The sequence below is a fragment of the Hyaena hyaena genome, unplaced genomic scaffold (genome assembly GCF_003009895.1).
Source record: "Hyaena hyaena isolate Hyena2069 unplaced genomic scaffold, ASM300989v1 scaffold_1482, whole genome shotgun sequence".
In the NCBI taxonomy this organism is placed as follows: domain Eukaryota; kingdom Metazoa; phylum Chordata; class Mammalia; order Carnivora; family Hyaenidae; genus Hyaena; species Hyaena hyaena.
In genome coordinates, this window is record NW_024082112.1 from 237,791 (window position 1) to 254,552 (window position 16,762).

A 16,762-nucleotide genomic window follows, 5' to 3' on the forward strand; every position below is an offset into this window, starting at 1 on the left:
AACATTGTTTTGAGTCAGACATTTCCTGTTGCTTTCCTTTGAGGCAACTGCCAATTCTTAATTATCATAGGGATGAATAAACAGAAAACAGTGGATCAGAACTTTCAGGAATCTTAGAATACCAGAGTGATAGAATTTTAAGTTCAGTCTACCTAGACAATCAGGACTTGAGGGGGCAAGATACTGGGAAAAGAAAATCAGAGGAAAGGTAGCTTGATATGCCTTTCTTTTCTTTTAGGAATTTGCTTATTCCCAAGATTTATAGAACAGGAGGCTAAAAATCTGAACGTCAGTACCAGTAGGATAGGTGGATGGATGAATGGATGGATGGATGGATGGATGGATGGATGGATGGATGGATGGGTGGATAGATGATGGATGGATGGATAGATGATAGATAGATAAGCTAATAAGGAATTGGCTCAGTCAGTTATGGAGACTGGAAGGCCAAAATCTGTCAAATCAATATCTAGTTTGAATCTGAATGCTGGAAAATGCTGGAAAACTAGGATCACTGATGTCTAGGGAAATCAGATTAAAGGCCTCTGAATGAAGAATTCTCCTAAATTCTCTCTTACTTTGATTATGGATCAGTGTTTTGTTTTATTCAGGGCTTCAGCTGATTGGGTAAAGCCTGCCACAGTATAAAAGGCAATCTGTTTTACTATGTGTACTAATCTAAATGTTCAACTCATCCTGAAACACCCAGAATAATATTTGACCAATTTATTTGAGTACTCCATAACCCAGCCAAGTTGACATAAAACTCATCATTACAGAACCCAAGTTAAAATATGTAGCTATAAGTCTAACAAGAAGAACTGTCATCAGTCTCATAGCATTTGACAGGGAGAAATTAAGAATTCCGTGTCTAGGGGCATGTGGGTGGTTTAGTCAGTTAAATGTCCAACTCTTGGTTTCGGCTCAGGTCATGATCTCATGGTTTCATGAGTTTAAGCCCCGCATCGGTTTCTGCACTGGCAGCATGGAGACTGCTTGGGGTTCTCTGGCTCCCTCTCCCTCTGCCCCTCCCCACTCACACTGTCTCTTTCTCTCTCAAAATAAATACGTAAAATTAAAAAAAAAAAGAGTTCTGTGTTTATTAAGGATAAGAAGTTCTGATAAACATGTTAGTCCACAAAACCCAGGACTAAATAAATCTAGCCTCAGACACCTCAGTTTCTGATTGGATCATGTTAAAATGCTTCTACACTCACTACCTGTCAGTTGAAAAGTAAAGCATTTCGGAGAAAGATATCATCTACAACAATAACAGATTTTCATACTCAGTGTTCGGCACTAAATAAAAAGGAAGAAATGACACACAAAAATAGACAAATAGAAAGCAAATATTAAATGGCAAATGTAAACCTAAATATGCCTGTTATTACTCTATATGTAAACAGCCTAAGTATTTTAATTAATGAGTAAAGATTGTCACAGTACATAAAATAACTCCCTATATGCAGACACACGTTATTACAAATATACCAGAAGTTGCAAAGTAAAATAATGGAAAATGATAAACCAGATTACACTAACCCAAAGAAAGCTGATGTTGCTCTTCTAATAGTTAGAAAATAGACTTCATTGCAAGAACATTATTAAAAGTACAGAGAAATATTTCATAATTATTATAAAATAATAGGCACTGAAACATTACTTTAAAACATAAAAGTAAACATTGGTGAGAAAGAAAGAAAGAGAGAGAGGGAGGGAGAGGAGAGGAGAGGAGAGGAGAGGGAAAGAAAGAAAGAGAGAGAGAAAGAGAAGAAAGAAAGAAAAAGAAAAGAAAGAAAGAAAGAAAGAAAGAAAGAAAGAAAGAAAGAAAGAAAGAAAGAAAGAAAGAAAGAAAGAAAGAAAGAGAGAGAGAAAGGCAAATCCACCACTATACTGGGTGATTTTAATAGGACTGTCAGTGCACAGTCCAATGCAGGGCTTGAACCCACAACTGGTTGTGAGATCATGATCTGAGCTGAAATCAAGATTTGGAAGCTTAACCAACTGAGCTACCAAAGGCACCCCTACAACTGAATTTTTAGAAGTTAAGGATATTTGGGTAGAATTGTACTGGTCTCAAAGTGGCATCAGATAATGATTATATTCAACCCTTCTGCTTTGCTGCTGAAAATCTTCCTATATTAGAGAGAAGGAAATACATTTATTTATCTTCAAAGTTTTAAGATAGTGACATAACTATTAATATTTTGAGTGTCCTTACGAGACCATTGCATGTTATCGAACAAAACAATAAAGCACATAATTTATTATACAATAATTCATACATATAGTATGTAAAGGGTATTAGAAATGTAACATTTTCCTAATAATTTTGATAGGGAAAAATCTGTTATAAGACTGCTGACAGAACTGATAGGGAAATACCTGTCCCTGACAGAAGACTCTCCTTCCGAGTTCTTCCCACCCTGCTTGTTCAGCGCCAAATTACTATTAATGAGGAATGTGGAAGTAACAGACTATAACTTATTCCCTCTGCTTATGCTCGGGACTCAGACATCTGGAGAAAGATCTCTCCTGAGCCCACCAGTGTAAAATAAATCTTTGCCTTCTAAGATCTCCAAGTGTCACTTGGTTCTTCTGCTGGGTTATCCAGACCAGATTCTGTAACAGTATTAGGGAGTTTGATGATATTGGTTGATGCATCAAGAAAGAAAGCCTTAAGAATATTATTCAAGGTCATGAGGGACTTCTGCTTCCTTAATGGTTTATTAGGTAATTCAAACTAAGTTTTATCCTAAAATCAATTTGAAAATATGGAAAAATATCTACTTGAATTTACTGATTGACAACAAGATGATGAAGGGAGACTTGGAAGAGAAAGATTAATGGAGTATACCAAAACCTGAGCAGGAATGCAAAATACAAAGAGACATCGAGATTTTGTGTATTACTTCATTTCTAAGACTCACCTCTTCCCTATTCTGGAAAATTTAGTGCTATTTTCACTTACATCATAAGTGATTCTTCAGGGAATCCTAGTATGCTGGGATAGAATGGTCTTAATCTATCTTCCATATCTCTTAAAATCTTATTTCAAATTCCTATATTTCCTATATTTCATATGTTTTATTCTGAATGATTTTCCTCATGTTTTATCCATTTCATGAATTTTTCTTCAGTTGTAATTAATGTGTACAATGAACATTTTAATAACTTTTTTTTTATCTTAAAAAGTTTAATTTTGGGGCGCCTGGGTGGCTTAGTCGGTTAAGCGTCCGACTTTCACTTAGGTCATGATCTCGCGGTTCGTGGGTTCGAGCCCCGCGTCGCGCTCTGTGCTGACTGCCAGCTCAGAGCCTGGAGCCTGTTTCAGTCTGTGACTCCCTCTCTCTCTGACCCTCCCCTGCTCACGCTGTCTCTCTCTCTCTCTCCTCTAGAAATAAATAAAACATTAAAAAAAAAAGTTTAATTTTGTTCTTTTACAAAATGCCTTTTTGCTTACACAATGCCATTCTCTGGTTTTACGATCTAATATATGAATTGTAATAGTTTCTTCTATGTTGTTGATTTTTTAAAAGTTCTTTGTTGACTTACCATCGCAGGGCTTTTTTCACTTGTGAGGTTTATTTTTTTACTGTGATTTTGTTATTAGGAGGATTTGCTTCCAATTCGAATTCCTTTTTTCCTCAATTCATACATAAGGTTTTAAATTTCTACTTTCTGGGGCACCTGGGTAGCTCAGTCGGTTCAGCATCCGACTTCAGCTCAGGTCATATCTTACGGTTCTCACAGTTCGTGGGTTCGAGCCCCTTGTCGGGCTCTGTGCTGACAGCTGGCTCAGAGCCTGGAGCCTGCTTCAGATTCTGTGTCTCCCTCTCTCTCTGACCCTCCCCTGCTCATGCTGTTTCCCTGTCTCAGAAATAAATAAAAAACATTAAAAAATAAATAAATAAGTTTATACTTTCCTGGATCCTAGCTGTTTTTCTAGCTGGGTATCAGACTTTACAATAATCTTTTACCTTTGGGTTCTGTACAGTTTATAAATGTATACTCTGTACTCACACAATTTATAGACCTAGTCTGTATCCAGTTCCACAGCTAGATTAGTGGGTAAAGTTTTTGTTGCCTCCATTTCACGTATAGGTGATCCTCCAAGTTCCTAGGCTTTATACAAGAAGGCTCAATTCCAGTTTTTCATCTTGAATGGTCTTACGTCTCATCTCCTTTTCCCACATGTATGACAAACCCTGGAATTCAACCCCTTAGGCCTTTATCCTAGTTTGTTATCACTGTGAATCACTTTGGCTTCAGCAGTGACCATTTAAAATCCCTCTTTATTTCTGGACTTTAAAATTCAATCTCAGATATCCATTCAACCAAAAAGATAACTATTCAGCCTTTCTATGGATTTGAAATGCAGGAGCAGACATCCTTGCATATCACCTTAACCTTATAGACCTGATGTTTCCCTTAAGAAGCTTCTCAATTTCATAAATATATATTATCTATGATAGATATATAATATCTATATGTTCTCATTATATTCTAATAATTTACAATAAGTATTCTAGTGTAACATTTGGCACACTAATTATTTATCTTTTACATAATAAGCTACAACACCCTACACATAGGTATATATATATGCCAGTGATTTATGTACTGCATAACACTGTGTTCATTTTCATTATTACTACCAATAAATGATGATAGTAAAATAAGTAGCAGACCAATATGTAAGTACTATTTTCTTCACTCTTTCACAAATATTTATTGAATGGCTACCCTGTTTCAGGCATTATTCTATGCACTTCAAATGAATCAGTGGATAAAACAGAAGATCTATTCTTATAAGTTATTTTCTTCATGCTATTGAGAATATGGAAATTTTTTCTTGCTCTGGGAAGGTAACATTGGGCAGAAGTATGACACCCATGCAAGACTGTTTAGATCCCCTTTTTTCATAGACTCGAGGTTTGACCTGCAGTCAATGCTTTTGCAGACTCCTAGACTACTCCTGTCACAATCACTGGTACTTTTGTGTTGATGAATGATAATGAAGTTTAAGTTACCTCCATATTTTTATAGCTTCGACAATGGAGTACTTTTGGAACCCTGGAAGTTACAGCTCAGACTGAATTAGAAACAAAGGAGTATTCAGTGATCACAGAAGAAGATTGTGAAATTCTTAAAATCCCAGCAAAGGATTTTGCAAGGTTAAAATCGGTATGATCATATCTAATCTTTTATTAACACAGTAGATGTATAAATTCAAGCCAAGTTTTGCCTCTAGACAGAAGATGCCATATTTTTTGTATTTTTTAATATAAGTTAACTTGGAGACAATAAAAATATAGTTTATTTGATGAACATTACTTAAGCTTCTGAAGATGATGGGTAGTTGAAATAGAAAGAAAAGTCTCTATGAATATATTTTCTGTGTATTTTAGTTTCTCATGAATTTCAAATCCATTCATTTATGCATTCATTTATTCATGTATTCATTCAACAAATATGTTTTGGGTGTCAACAGCATGTCATGTGTTAGGGATACCAGACAATCAGAGACAGATCTCTAAATCTGTACAGTCCACCTGAAAAAAAAAAAACCAGTTGGGAATAATTGGCATGCTATTTCATTGTTTTAATAGACATTAAAAACCCAGAGCTGCATGAATAGGTGATCACAACTTAATTCTGATCCCCTAATTCTGCTACATTAAGATAATTTATTTACTTCAAGTTTACTAACTTATTCTCCTCCAAATACAGAATTTCCCCTTTTTAATTTTTTATTTCTCCTCACCTGATGACAAAGAAAGTTCGTATAAATGGCTGCATCAAAAGGCCCCCATTTTCCTGCTCTGCCAGCTTTTCTTGAAAGAATCTAAATCTGTTGCCAGTGCAACAGGACATGGCATCAGCTACAGTTGGGTGCTCTGGTTGGAGGGAGATGAGGAGTCATACATCTTCTTGATTTAGGTCTCTAAAAATAGTCAGTATTTCTTTTGATACAGTAATCTCAGTGTCAGTGGTACAGATGACTATCTCAAAATTCAACTTCCTTCCAAATCCCTGGATTCAGAGTGGGTAACTTCTAACAATATTTTGTATGTTTTATTTTTAAAATATAAGCATCAATTATTTGATATTATCACATACAACATTTGGGTTTAGTCTGGATTGTGACAGGTTTTTTTTTAATACTAAAATACTTATGGAAGTCTAAAAATATTGTGAAAGGTGGGAAAATATAATTTTAGCAGCACACCAGAAGACTAAAATTTCAATATGGTTATGTGGTCATAGAATGATGCTCCTATAAAATATAAATGTATTTTATGCTATACAACCTTTATTTTTCTGTTATGCCATTTATCTCTCTGCTATACATTTCTCCTTTTTAAATGACTTTTTCAGGAAAAAATAAAACTTGAAAATAAGGAAAAGATGAAATTAATTCGTAATTGTCCATATTATGAGGAGTGGCCTACTTTATCCATATGTGAGCTAGTTGCACTCATTAAATGGAAAAAATTTCCTCCAGGTCATGGTGAGTTTAATGCAATTTTGAATCATTTTCTTTATATAACATATTATTGCAATTTATAATTTTTTTTAGTTTTAATGTTTGATACAACATTTCTTCATATTATTTTACTTAGTGTACTTAAGCACATTAAGTTACTTAATGTGACCTTTTAATTAGACATTTAGATTACTGCCTGATTTTTTATTAAAAAATCATTCTGTATTGGCTTGAAGTTCTCAGGACTGGCCTTATTTCCACACCCCCCTATTTCCTCATGGCCCTGCCCTTCTTGTTCCATTTTCCTTACCGTCAACGTAAAGACGAAAGAAGGAGAAATGCAGGAGAAATTATATCCATTTTTCCTGTTCTGATTGAACACCTACTTAAGCATCAAGTTTCCTGATCTGTACCTGTGGTACACATTATCAGTGGACAATACAGAGAGAAGGTGAGGCTGAGATAAGGAGTAGCAGCAGTGAAGCTACCATCATGTCCAATATTCAGCACAACAGGGATGTGTGGATTTCCTGGTTACATGTACAAAAAATGTGTAGGTGGCATTAAGTCATTTTGTACAATTGTTTCTGTCTATGAGAGCTCATTAGTAAGAGATGTCACCTGCTGTGGACTGAATGTTTATGTTTCCCAAAATTAATATTTTGAAGCCCTAATCCCCAATATGATGCTATTTAGAGGTGAGGCCTTTGATAATTGATCAAGTCACCTGAGTGGAGCCCTCATGTATGGTATTAGTGCCTTTATAGGAAGTGACATGAGAGAGATGATCTCTCTCACTTGGCCATAACTCAGCCATATGGGGATAAAAGAAGGCAGCTGTCAGTAAATAAGAAAGAGGGATCTTATCGAACACTGAATCTACTGGTATCTATACCTTGGACTTCACAGTATCCACAGTATAGTATTTTGTTATAGCACCCCAAACTGATTTAAGACACTGATACAAGAGGAACTGTGGTAGATAGGTCAGAGCAGACTTAGATCTCGTCCAGTAAGGAATCCTACTTCCCAATAAGAGATAATAGAGAGAGGTTTGCAGCCTTCCCTGGCTTTTCTCTTAGTCAAACAGTGGAGTATCTAATACCTATGATTATAATGGAAGAGATAGTGTTTGAAAGAAATACTTCCATTTCAAGCTTGCAGCTGTAAGTATAGTGAAGGATACGACATTAGGAGGAGGAGAATATTTCTGAATTAAACTTAAAATTCTAAAAAGAATGAGTCTGAGTTGCAAATTCCATAATGTGTCTGTTAATGATAAAAACATGGTGAAGTTAAGAAAAAACTGGCTAAGATGTCCTTTGAAGGAGTCAAGATATAATAGAAAAGTAAAGTACAGCATAACACCAATAAAGAGGGTTGTTTTATAAGAAAAAAAGTAAATATGACTACCGGCAAGGTTATGCTTCAAAACCTGAGATTCTCTTATAAACTTGGTAAATTTGGTGAGGGACACCTAGGTGACTTTGTCAGTTAAGTGTCTGATTCTTGGTTTCAACGCAGGTCATGATCTGACAGTTCATGGGTTCAAGCCCTGTGTCAGGCTCTGGGCTGACACCATGGAGCTGTTTGGGATTCTCTTTCTGTCTTTCTCTCTGCCCCTCTCCTGATCGTGTGCTCTCTTTCTTTCTCTCTCTTTCAAAAATAAACATTAAAAGAATAATTTGGTGAGATTTTAACCCTTTACTATATTTGCTCCAAATTTATTTCCAGTGTTTATTTTTATATTTTATTTATACATTTTTGAAATACAGTGTTTAACCCATATTTAGCCAAATACATATTTTTTCATGCTTATAAAAATTGAATTTTAGAGGTATCATGACACATTTTTTTTCTAATGTGTTATTAATGCCATTTTTGACCAACAGTATATATAAGAAAGCAAGTAGTAAACTGACTTGGGAAAAATTAGGAATTGAACATTTCTAAATTCAGCATATTTTATTGAATAGAAATATATATTTTTTAATATGTATGTTTTGATTTATCATGAGTTCCTCTTTTTGTATTAGAAATACCACATTTTAGTCAATGCCTCAATTCTAAGACTATTTTGTGTAAAAAATAATACTTCACTCTTGCCCAAATGTCAGAACATTAATATTGTTAGGTGTATATGAGGGGAATAATTATGAGCTTTTAATGTATTTGGTTACTAATAATGACTAATATGTATCCCAGTCTAAAATATCAACCTAAGATATTTATATTAAGCATCAGAATGTTAAGAAAGTACTGACTTGATGCAATTTTTTAGACTAATGCTGGTTTCAAGTTCCTTTTAGTAAAAGTCTTTAAAAATAATGGTGGAGGGGCATGTGGGTGTCTCAGTTGGTTAAGCATCCAACTTCAGCTCAGGTCATGATCTCACAGCTCATGATTTTGAGCCCCGCATTGGGCTCAGTGGTGACAGCTCAGAGCCTGGAGCCTGCTTTGGATTCTGTGTCTCCCTCTCTCTCTGCCCCTTCCCCACTCATGCTCTCTCTGTCTCTCTCAAAAATCAATATTTAAAAAAAAATTTTTAAATAAGAGAAACAAATAAGAATAATGGTGGAATTATTGCATTGGACAGTCTGTGATTATATTGAATAAGTCAAAAGTAGCATTATTTTGCCACTGATTTCCAAATATAAATATGTTGTGCTTACATTTATACAGTCTTAAAAATCATTTGTTCTCCTTAGAGAAGAATGACAATTACAATAAATGATCTTCAAAGTCCCTTTCAGCCATGAAATACTGTGGTTCTCTTAAATAAACATACCTAGGTGAAGAATAAGTTCTGTCAACCTAATCAAATTTTCTTTTATGGTAGTGACAAACTTGATATATCAAAAAGAAGCATTAAATGTAATACTTCTCAACTTTACTCAAAATTTATTTTGAGTTTTTATCAGAATATGTAGAGACTCTTGCTCAAATTATACTTTTATTATTTAGGTTTAACATTAACACCAGTATGATTTCCAAAGCATAATTATGTGTGTTTTGGTCTTTTAAGAATGTATATTGGATGAAATTTCAGAGGGATTTAGTTAATTATTCAAAAGCTTGATAGAATTTAGGATTAATCTTTGGCAATAAGTACAGCTTATTTCTGGCTCTACTTCCTTTGTTAATTTCCTAAGTCTTCTTATTTAAGCTTCACATGCCTACGGATCCTGACTGTAATAGATGTGTACAATGTTGCTTATAATTTGGTCATATCTGGTTCTTATCACAGCAATTAAAGTTTTCACAGGTATGAAATATGACTTCGAAATATGACTGGCTGGAAAATTACAACCAGCTTATTTCACTAATCATCCAGTTTCTGAGGTTATTGTGTATAAGGAAAAAAATAATAAATTAAGTTGGCATCAATGAACTATTTATGTATATTTTATTGTTATCCAACCTATATCAGCATGCTCTGTCTTTTCTTGGTAAAATTTGATATAGCAAACAATAACTAGAGATACTTTTTAAAAAAGTGGTAATCAACTTAGTTCGGAAAGATAAAATATGCCATTATACTAATAGTAAAAAAGATATTTAGTCTTTGCAAGCCAAAAGTGGAGAGTTTCAGACACAGGATATGTACTTGAAAATTCTACCTAATAGAAGTGTGAAGTTCTGGGCTCTGAGTTCCAGTAAGTTTTTGGCTTCCGTCTTTTACGGATCAGATAATTCTGTAAGGTTTTAAATTCTTAGCCCCAGTGCACACTTTTAAGCATCCCAGAAACAAGTTGATGCTCAGAAGTGCTATTGATCCTGATTATTTTCTTCTTCTTATTTCTTTTTTATGGGTATTTTTTGCATTAAGTAGATATTTTCTAGTGTAATATATTAATTCATTTAATAATTTATTAATAGACTTCACACAACAAAAGTGAGCCAAAAGTACAGATATTTCACATATACCCCCTATCCCCAGTCTACATAGCATTACCCACTTTTTTTTCATTATTTTTTAAATATAATTTATTGTCAAGTTAGCTAGCATACAGTGTATACAGTGTGCTCTTGGCTTAAGGAGTAGATTCCCATGTTTCATTGCTTTCATATAATACCCATTGCTCATCCCAACAAGTGCCCTCCTTAATGCCCATCACCCATTTCCCCCTCTTCTCTGTCACCCTCATCGACCCTCAGTTTGTTCTCTGTATTTAAAAGTATCTTATGGTTTGCCTCCCTCTCTGTTTGAAACTGATTTTTCCCCTTCCTTTCGCCCATGGTCTTCTGTTAAGTTTCTCAAGATCACATATGAGTGAAAACATATGGTAACTGTCTTTCTCGGACTGACTTATTTCACTTAGCATAATACCGTCCAGTTCCATCCACATTATTGTAAATGGAAAGATTTCATTCTTTCCCATTGCTAAATTGTATTCCATTGTATATATAAGCCCCATCTTCTTTATCCATTCATTAATTGATGGACATTTGGGCTCTTTCCATAATTTGGCTATTATTGATAGTGCTGCTATAAACATTGAGTCCATGTGCCCCTATGAATCAGCACTCCCCATTGAGGATGATATTAGCTGTGGGCTTTTCTTATATGGCTTTTATGATGTTAAGGTATGTTCCTTCTATCCTGAATTTCTTGAGAGTTTTTATTAAGAAATGATGCTATATTTTGTCAAATGCTTTTTCTGCATATTGATTGGATCATGTGCTTCTCATCCTTTCTTCTATTAATGTGATGTATCACATTGATTAAAACACTTCAGCTTTTAGATTCGTTGATGTGTTCTACTGTTTTTCGTTTGGTTTCTTTTCTGTTCTGCTTCTAGTTCCTTAAGTGTGTGGTTAGGTTTTGCATTTGGGATTTTTCTTGTTTCTTGAGTTAGCCCTGAATTGCAATGTATTTTCCTCTTACGACTGCCTTTGTTGCATCCCAAAGGGTTTGGACTGTTGTGTTTTCATTTTCATTTGCTTCCATATATTTTTAATTAATTTTTAATTGCCTGGTTGACCCATTCATTCTTTAGTAGTATGTTCTTTAACCTCCAAGAATTTGGAGGCTTTCCAAATTTTTCTTGTAGTTGATTTCAAGTTTCATAGTGTTGTGGTCTGAAAATATGCATGGTATGACCTCAATTATTTTATATTTATGAGGGCTGTTTTGTGACACAGTATGTGATCTATCATGGAGACTGTCCCATGTACACTGGAGAAGAATATGTATTCTGCTGCTTTTGGATGAAAAGTTCTGAATATATCTGTCAAGTCCTTCTGGTCCAGTGTATCATTTAAGGCCATTGTTCCTCTATTGATTTTCTGCCTAGATAATCTGTCCATTGTTATAAGGGAGTATTAAGTCTCCTGCAATTACTGTATTCTTATCAATAAGATTGGTTATGTTTTTGATTAATTGATTTATACATTTGGATATTCATGTTGGGGGCATAAACATTTATAATTGTTAGCTCTTCTTGATGGATAGACCCCATAATTATGATGTAATGCCCTTCTTCATCTCTTGTTACAGCCTTTAGTTTCAAATCTAGTTTGTCTAATACAAGTATGACTGCTCCAGCTTTATTTTGACTTCCAATAGCATGATATGATGGTTCTCCATCCCCTCACTTTCAATCTGAAGGTATCCTCAGATCTAAACTAAGTTTCTTATAGACAGCATATAGATGAATCTTATTTTTTTTAACCCATTCTGAGACCCTATGCGTTTTGATTGGGGCATTTAGTCCATTTTCACTCAGAGTTATTATTGAAAGAGGTGGATTTAGTGTCATTGTGTTATCTGTAGGTTTCATGCTTGTGATGATGTCTGGTCTTTTGTAGTCTTTGAAACATTCCAGAGTCCCCCTTAGGATCTTTTGCATAGCTGGTTTAATGATCATGAACTACTTTAGCTTTTGTTTGTCTGAGAAATCCTTTATTTCTCCTTCTATTCTGAACGACAGCCTTGCTGGATAATGGATTCTTGCCTGCATATTTTTCCTATTCAGCACATTGAATATTTCCTGCACTCCCTTCTGGCCTGCCGACTTTCAGTGGACAGGTCCGCTACTACTTTTATGTGCCTACCCTTGTAGGTTAATGCCTGTTTGTTCCTAGCTGCTTTCTGACTTCTTTCTTTATCTTTATATTTTGCCAGTTTTCTTGTGATATGCCTTGGAGAAGACCTATTCTCGTTAAATCTGAAGGGAGTTCTCTGTGTCATGGATTTGGATGTCTGCCTCCTTCCCAACATTAGAGAAGTTCTCAGCTATAATGTGTTCAAGTAAACTTTCTGCCCCTTTCTCTCACTTTTCTTCTTCTAGAACTCCTATGCTATGGATATTATTATCTTTCATTGAATCACTTAGTTCTCTAATTCCCCCCCATGATCTAATATTTTCTTGTATCTTTTTCTCAGCTTTAACATTTTCCTTCTATTTTATTTTATCTTCTATTTCACTTACTCTCCTCTCTGCTTCCTCTTCTTTATGTTACTACAACTAGTTTATTTTGCACCTCATTTACAGCATTTCTTAATTTGTAATGACTATTTCTTAAGTCCTTGATCTCTGCAGCAATAGATTCCCTTCTGTCTTCTATGCTATTTTCAAGCCAAGCTATTAATCTTATGACTCATATTCTAAATTCTTGATCAGATATATTGTTTATATCTGTTTTGAGTAATTCTCTAGCTGTCATTTCTTCCTGGAATTTCTTTTGAGAATTTTTCATTTCATCATTTTGGCTAGTTCTCTGTCCTTTACATGTTTTAATAGCTTGTCATGTGTCCTGCACCTGTGAGCACTACTATATTAAAAGAGGTCACTGTCTATGGCCTAGACCTTCAGGAAGTGTTTTTGGAGTGTGTTGCATGGTCTCTGTTGTTGTGACTCTGGTTGCTTTATATCCCTACTCGTAGTGGAGGTTTGGGCCTTCCATCAAGTGTGCTTTGATTTGTTTATTGAGGTAATTGTGGAAAAAAATTAAAATGGGGGGATTGTGGAAAAAGCCTTATCCCATACAAAGAAAGAAATGACAGGGGTTGGGAAAAATAAAAGAAAAACAATTGAACTGGCAAAGAATCAGAGAAACTATACGGCTTAAACCAGAGTGAGAGAGAGGAAAATAAAGAAGAAGGAGATAAAGCAGAGGTGTAAAAAGAATAGATTAAAAAATGTCTGCTTAAACAAATCAAAAACCAGAATAGAGAAGGAAAGAAATAATAAGAAGAAATGGAAGAAAAACAAATATATACTTGCCCAAGAATCAAATCAGAAAATACAAAACCACAGGACTGATATCTGATGGTGCCATGGAACTGGTTGCTGCACTTCTCTGGAGGAGGGGCTGTCTAGTCTGGTCAGTGTCAATCTTGTTCCTGTATATCCACAGTTACCCGGCATAGCGGGGTGTGCTTGGGTGTAGGCGGGTCCTGCCTCCACTATGGGCCCACTGTCTGTTCCCTGAACCTCCATCTTGTTGGTGATGGGGAGAATAATGGTGACACCCTGTCTCTCCTCCCCAGACCAGGTGTCCCAGACCACTCTGTTCAGGTTGTGCTCACAGTGCCACAAAGGCATGAGCAGCTGGTTTTTCCTTCTCCATAGTCTCTTGCACGTCTCTAGTGCTGGACTGTCTTAAAGGATCCTGCTCTGTGCACCCTGATTCCGGGGTAGTACCACTCCACCCAGCCAGCCACCAAAGGGCATCTGGCTGGCAGGGGCCTGCAGGGTATTTTTTCTTTGGAGCAGATATATACCTTCTTCCCACAGCACTCAAGGGATGGGACCACTCTCTCTGACTGCACCTCTGAACTTGCTACCGAGCCCAGGACAGGCTTCCCTTCCCCCCAGGTGCCAGTCTGAAGAAAACCCTGCAACCCTGGATCAAGTTAGAAATTGGTTCTTTCTCTATTTTTTCCCCTTTCCTGGTCCATGGTTTTTCTCTCATCCAAACACAATCGTATACTTCCACAGCCTCTCTTTCTGTTCCTTTTGTCTCTCCACAGAAGGGGATCCCCCACCTCTGTGCCTGTGTCACCCATTTTATCTCTCCCGATTCACAATCATGCACCTATGGCCCATCAAGTCATCCCAGTTTCTGTCACTCTGTAGCCTAGATTCCTGGAATCCCAAGCTTCCTGGCCTCAACACTGCAGTGTTTGAAGGACGAGGGAATTTTGGGTCCCCCACTTCCCCACCATGTTTACTCCTCCTCCAGCATTCCCCAGTCTTAACATGCATCATGAAGCTGTTAACTTTGTTACAATTAATGAACCTATAGTAAACCATCATTATCATTGAAACATCATCAACCAAAGCCCATAGTTTACTTTGGGTCTCACTCCTGGTGTTGGACATTCACTGGGTTGGATGAATGTGAAAAGACATTTGTCGACCAACATAGTATCATACAAGTAGTTTCCTTGCCCCCAAAATTACCTGCACTCCACACATCCATTCTTCCATGCTCCCTAACCACTGGCGACTACATTTTTTGCCTGTGTTTTTTTTTTAATCGTTTTGCCATTTCCAATGCCTCTGAAAATTGGAATCGTATAGTATGTAGCCTTTTTAGATGGCCTCCTTCACTCAATAATATATATTTAATGTTTCTACATATTTTTTCATGATTTGATAGATCATTTCTTTTTAATACTCAATAATATTCTATTGCCTGGATATACCACAATGTATTTACCCATCCACCTACTGAAAGACATCTTTCTTGCTTCCAAGTTTTGGCATTTAAATGAAGGTATTATAAACATTGGTATGCAGGTTTTTGTATGGATATAAATTTTCAACTCCTTTGGATAAATGTCAAGGAGTACAATTTCTGGATAGTGTATTAAGAAGAATATGTTTAGTTTTGTAAGAAATTGCCAAACTATCTTCTAAAGTGGCTGCAGTCTTTTGAATTTCCATCAGCAATGAGAGTTTCAGTTATTCCACATCCACAGAAGCATTTGATATTGTCAGTGTTTAGATTTTGGCCATTCAATTAGATTCGTAGTGGTATTTCATTGTTGTTTTCATGTGAATTTCCTAGATAATATATGAGTGAAGCATATCTTCATGTGCTTATTTCTAATCTAGACATCATCTTTTATGAGATATCTGTGAATGTCTTTGCCGTTTTTTTACCAGATTTTTTTTTGTTATTGTTCAGAGTACTTTGTATATTTTGGATAACAGTGCATTTCCATAAATGTCTTTTGCAAATATTTTCTCCCAATCTGTGGCTTGTCTTCTCATTCTCTTGACATGTTTCTTGATAACTAGGCATGATGTCCTTGGTAAATAGAACTGCTATAAATAGGTTTTAGAAAATACTAGTAAATGCTTTCCATATTTGTCATTGTATACACTGTTTTTATAAATATTGCTATAAGAAACGTTTTCTTAGTATAATAAGTACTGCATATTATATTGATTAGTGCCACTTTCAAGCACTTTTAACCTGCCTATCTCTACTGGAAAGTCAGAAAAGCTAAAGACTACATCTCCTAGAATCTTTTAAAAAATATTTAATTTTGACTGTGACCTGAATTATGTCTAACAAATACAGTTGTATAATATCTGGAAGAAGTCAGAAGCAGGTCTTTTTATATGCATGGTGAAGAGGGTAGTGGTTTTGATCTTGCCTCTAGCATTACAAGTGATGCATGGGACAGAGGTTTCCTTTAGAAGAGCTATGTATAGAAGTGGACTTTTGGATTGGCAAATTTTTAATTTTTCTTTTGTAGTATTGAAACTTGGCTTCATAGTCCTTCTAGAGCTTCTTAACACCTTCTAATAAAACCTTTTTTATTTAAACTTTATTTATGTAAAATATTTAAATATTTTATTATTTTTTTATTTAAACTTATTTATTTATTTTATTTAACACCTTCTAATAAACCCTTTTTTATTAAACTTTTTTATTTAACCCACAGATATAAAGAGTCTGTGTTCCGTACTTAGGAACCAAATATAGTCCTCTAGTCATCCATTCCATCAAAGTTGATCTCTTTTGTAAATAAGTGCTTTTTTAGAAATCATTCATTTTGATTTAGTCAATTCATGTTTTTATTGAGTGTGTACTATATACAAATCACTGTATTAGTTGCTTTTGTCTAATTGAAAAGAAATGCATTCTAAAATTACATAAAATTAAATATTTGAGTAGCTACAATGCATTTATTAATATCTCGGGTAGTTTGACTTCAGATTTGATTTCAAGAGATTTAATAATTAGAAAAAATATAAAAGACTTTAGTTTTAAGGTAATGAAATGGATCACAAGTATCTTGCATTAAAA

General features: G+C 35.2%; 1 protein-coding gene across 1 annotated transcript in view; it reads left to right on the forward strand.

The window, feature by feature from the left end:
* Positions 1–16,762, forward strand: part of LOC120225705 (cyclic nucleotide-binding domain-containing protein 1-like) — a 293,014-nt gene that overhangs the window by 233,122 nt on the left and 43,130 nt on the right. The window contains exons 5-6 of the mRNA XM_039223885.1: positions 5,050–5,187; positions 6,382–6,514. Of these exons, the coding sequence (XP_039079816.1) occupies positions 5,050–5,187; positions 6,382–6,514 (271 nt within the window). The remainder of the gene's footprint in view (positions 1–5,049; positions 5,188–6,381; positions 6,515–16,762) is intronic.